Genomic DNA, 4,560 nt, shown 5'->3' on the forward strand with positions numbered 1-4,560 from the left:
AATATACCCAATAGTGCGGGAGGCTCTGGCAAGGCACATCATGGCAGTTCAATGCGGGCTATAACATCTCGCCAACAGAGAGCAGACCTTAAGGTTCATGGCCCGTCGGGGCAGGCACGGAGGACGAATGCAGGGAGTAGCGACGCCTGCTCCTGGAAGGGCGAGCTGCTCGTTGACTGCAGGGAGCTGCTTCCACGGTTCCTGTAGGAAAGTCCAGCCAGTCCGGGAGGGCAATCGGAGCGATATTCAGCAAAGTAAACAGGTCAGGTACTTGAGATGGTGAGTGAAGGGCAAAGGTACGTTCCCGGTGTTGTATGAGAACACGGAAAGGGTGCCCCCATCTATACACAGCACCTGCTGTGCGGAGCCCGTCCAGAAGTGGCTTCAGCATCCTGCGCATCCTCAGGGTGTGACGGGAAAGGTCTGGCATCACCTTCATAGTAGTACCGTCAAAGTCCAGAGGTCCTTTAGTCCAAGCCTTCCTCATAATCTCCTCCTTGACGGCAAAGAAGTGGACTCTGCAAAGCACGCCCCTGGGCACCTCTGAGGCCGGTGGCCTAAACGATTGGACTCTGTGTACACGGTCTAGCTCCATATACTCGCCAGGTGGTTTGTCAAGGTACAGATTCAATATGGCCGATACAGTGGAGCGCAGTTCAGGGCCTGCAGTTCCCTCAGGAATCCCCTTCAGTCTGACATTGTTCCGCCGATTTTCTATTCTCAGCGTCCTCCTGTAGTAGGAACATGGACGTCAAGCGTTGCTGGGAGGCTATGTGGGCATTTTCTAAGGCGGTCATCCGAGCCCCCAGGTCAGAGGTGGAGGCCTCCACAGAGGTGACTCTACCATCCAAAGAGATAACTTGCTGTTTAATCTCGTGCACCTCTGTCTTCAGGGCTTGCACTATCTTGGTCGCCATGTCCTCCAAATCTGATTTTGTGGTGAGCTGGGGAAGAATGGACCGCCACGTGCTGTCCTCATCTGCACAGCCTGCTACAGTAATGCCCGACAATCCTGATCTCATTGGGGAGTCTGCCTGTGGCATCCTAGGGGTCTGGATGGGAGATAGCTCTCTATCCGCCCGCCGGGTGTCAGGTGCTGACGCGGCCTGCTGTGTCCGCCGAGCGGTGTCAGGGGCTGAGGTGGCCTGTTTTTGCGGCGTGTTACTCACAACAGTGAGGCAGCCGGACGCCATCTTGGCCGGGAGATCCTGCGGGCCCGTTTGCTTGCTGTGGCCGAAATATCGCCGGATACCGCCGGAGGAGGACGGAGGTGATGAGCTCCAGGGTCGGTGAGTCTGTGACATGCGGGCAGAGGGTAAGTAAAGTCCGCTGAGATAGGTATAGTCCGTATGAGAGAGGAAACCGTGTAGAGCTCCGGGAAAGCACGTCCTCACTCAGCCATGTTCAGGCCACGCCCCCGTGCAATGTATTCTTTAAAAAAAAATCCCACTTCTCATCAGTGTTCATTGTTAGAAATAAGTTGTCCAATTTGTTGTCATGCACTAGAAGACGCAGGTTATTGAAGTTTGACTTTTTGAAACTTAGCATTCTTATCACACCAACACGCTTCTCTTTTCTACCCAACATTAAAATTAATCATCCTGTGATCACTATTACCCAATTTATCCCTAATCGTTTGTCTGCAACTAGGTCCTCATTATTAGAGATTAATAGATCCAGAATTGCATTCCTCCTGGTCGGAAACTCAACCATCTGATCTATGAAATTGTCCTGCAACAGGTTCAGAAAATTGTCAGCCTTTATAGAATGAGCGGTACCATGTGACCAATCAATCTGGATAATTGATGTCCCCCATTTCCCTGCTTCCCAGTTATTTCTACTTGGGAGTGTAAGTGAGCCGCCTCCTCCTTTTCCCTTATGGTCGGGGGGGCTTGTAACACACACCCATACTATGTTTGTTTACAACTAGAATCAGTCTTATCCAGTTCTAGCCACAGAAACTCAACACCATCGCAATTTTCTGTCATGATATCCTCTCGTATGTGCACAGCAAGATTGCTTTTCACATACGTGCATACTCCTCCCCCCTTTTACCAACCCTGTCCCTCCTGAACAGGTTGTACCCTTGTACATTAGTTGCTCAGTCATGTGAGCTGTCTAGCCAAGTTTCTGTTATTCCCACTATATCGAAGTCTTCTTCGAGTAGCATAAGTTCAAGTTCCTCTAGTTTGTTTGCTAGACTTCTAGCATTCGTGTACATACATTTTAGTTTTGTGCTAGTGGTTCGAATTTATTATATTATTGCATGTTCCTGAATCCCAACTTATTCTTTTATCTGACCAAGGTATGGTAGATACATTACTAATGTGTTTGACCATTAGATATTTTTTACTACTGTTATTCCTTATAATTTTTCAGGAGAGGCAAATTTAAAATCTGCATTCACATTCTGCGTTCACATGAACTGATAGACAATGTTTATTTCATCACCTGTAAAGGCATTTTTTTTCACTGTCGACAGGAGATCATTGCAAACTGGAATTCGCAGTGGACATTTTAGACTCTCTTTGGTCTGGTGGCACCCCCAAGGAAATTAGGGACAAAGTCCCGATGCTTTTGTCTACAGACCTCTCATTTCCTCCATGCGAGTTTATATCCTATAAACAGGGAGAAGAAAGTAGGAGGTAGATGGATCGCCTGAAGAATGTATAGAATCCTGGGGAGAATAGTCATCTTTAGGACTTGGACGGGATATAAAGAGAATCAGAGCAGCTGCGTAGGCTGCCAATTTGTGAGTCCCCGAGGGAACCTGAAGGCCCCCGACGGAATCATCTGCCCTAATGGTGCATAGTAGGGGTTCCAACGTGAGGATAAAAATCAGCGGGGACAGGGGGCATCCCTGGCGGGTGCCATTGGAGATGGAAAAATATTCTGAACGAGTTTCATTAACTCTCACAGCTGCCGTTGGGGACGAGTAAAGGGCCATAATCCATGACCGCATACGTGACTACTAATGTGTTTGGAGTGAGCCCTCTCTTCCCCCTTGTATTACTGCCCTCCTATATTAACTGTCCATGTAGTTGCATGCTCTGTTTATTTTCCCCATTTTTATTCCCTCCCCCTCATTATCTAGTTTAAAAGCTCCTCCAGTCTTTTAACCATTTTCTCCCCCAAACATGCTCCACCTTCCCCATTTAGAGGCAGCCCATCTCTGCTGTAAAGCTGGTAACCGACTGAGAAGTCAGCCCAGTTCTCCATGAACCCAAAGCACTCTTTCTGACACCAGTTCCGCAGCTACTTGTTCAGTTCCCTCAATTCCCTCTGCCTCTCTGAATTGGCTCTTGGCACCGGCAGTATTTCAAAAAATACTACCGTGGAGGTCCTTTTACTAAGTCTTTGAACTTGCTTTTTAGGGCACTCCATTTGCCTCCAATTTTGTGATTGGTGCCCAAGTGTATCATGACAGCTGGGTCATGCCCAACCCCATGCAGTAACCTGTCCATCCGTTCTGCAATGTGTCAAACACTAGCCCCCAGTAAGCAACAGCCTGTTTGATGCTCACGGTCCCAATGACCCATTACCTTGTCTGTCCTTCTGATAATAGAGTCCCCACCACCAATATCTGTCTCCTCATCCTGCTCCCATCCTTACTGGAGCAGTCACTCCCCTTGCTGATCGGAGAAGCGTCTTGCTCCAGCAATGCCACCCCTGAACTAATGTCCCCAACATGCCACCTGGCATATTTATTAGGGTGTATTAATTCAGGGCTAGCCTCTTAGACTCTTCCCTCTACCCCCACCTTCTAACAGGAGCTCAGCAACACACTTCGGGCTCCTGTTCCTCCATACCCCACTCCTCCTGTATACTGCCCTCCACTAGAACCTGATGAGTCAGATCCAGACTCCTTTCCATGTTTATGCTCCACAGTGTGGCCACTTTATTGTTTTAGATCCAGAATCTTGGCTTCCAAACAAACTGCTAGCTCACATCTGGTGCAACAGTATTCGCCCTCGAACACATGTTCAAGAAACACATACATTGACGTGCGCCGGGTTGCATACCCACTCATTTATTTTCTACTTTTAATGTATTTATTTATTTAGTTCAGGCCAGTCAGTACCCCAGTAATTCTCAGCAGATTTACTCCCAATGCTCCACAGTTATTAATAATGCAGTCAGTGCCCCAGTAATTCCCGGCAGATTTTCTCCCAATGCTCAGCAGTTATTAATAATGCAGTAAGCAGTCAGTACCCCAGTATTTACAAGCAGATTATTAGTAATACACCCAGTACCACAATAATTCCCAGCAGATTATTACTCCCCCTGCACTGTAGCTATTCGTAATATAGTCAGTACTACAGTAATTCCCAGCAGATTATTATTTCCAATATACAGTGGTCATTAGTTCCACAGTCAGGACCACAGTAATTTTCCAGCAGATTATCACAATTAATGCCCAGCAGTTACCTCCAGTAATGCTTATCTGCTTAATGGATGAATATTTATTTATTTTCCCCCTCAGATACAATGCAATCAGCCAGGCAGCCAGATCCGATCCCCCTTCTCTCACAGATTCTCTGCCTGATCAGCTACCCCCCC

The 4,560-nt window shown here is 47.7% G+C and overlaps 1 protein-coding gene across 1 annotated transcript in view; it reads left to right on the plus strand.

Moving 5' to 3' along the window:
• The first annotated feature begins 915 nt into the window (after positions 1 to 915).
• Positions 916 to 4,560, plus strand: part of LOC108801424 (group XV phospholipase A2-like) — an 89,437-nt gene continuing 85,792 nt past the window's right edge. The window contains exon 1 of the mRNA XM_018573317.1: positions 916 to 1,289. Within this exon, the coding sequence (XP_018428819.1) occupies positions 916 to 1,289 (374 nt within the window). The remainder of the gene's footprint in view (positions 1,290 to 4,560) is intronic.

This window comes from Nanorana parkeri, unplaced genomic scaffold (assembly GCF_000935625.1).
Source record: "Nanorana parkeri isolate BGI_ZX_2015 unplaced genomic scaffold, ASM93562v1 scaffold2331, whole genome shotgun sequence".
Lineage (NCBI taxonomy): Eukaryota > Metazoa > Chordata > Amphibia > Anura > Dicroglossidae > Nanorana > Nanorana parkeri.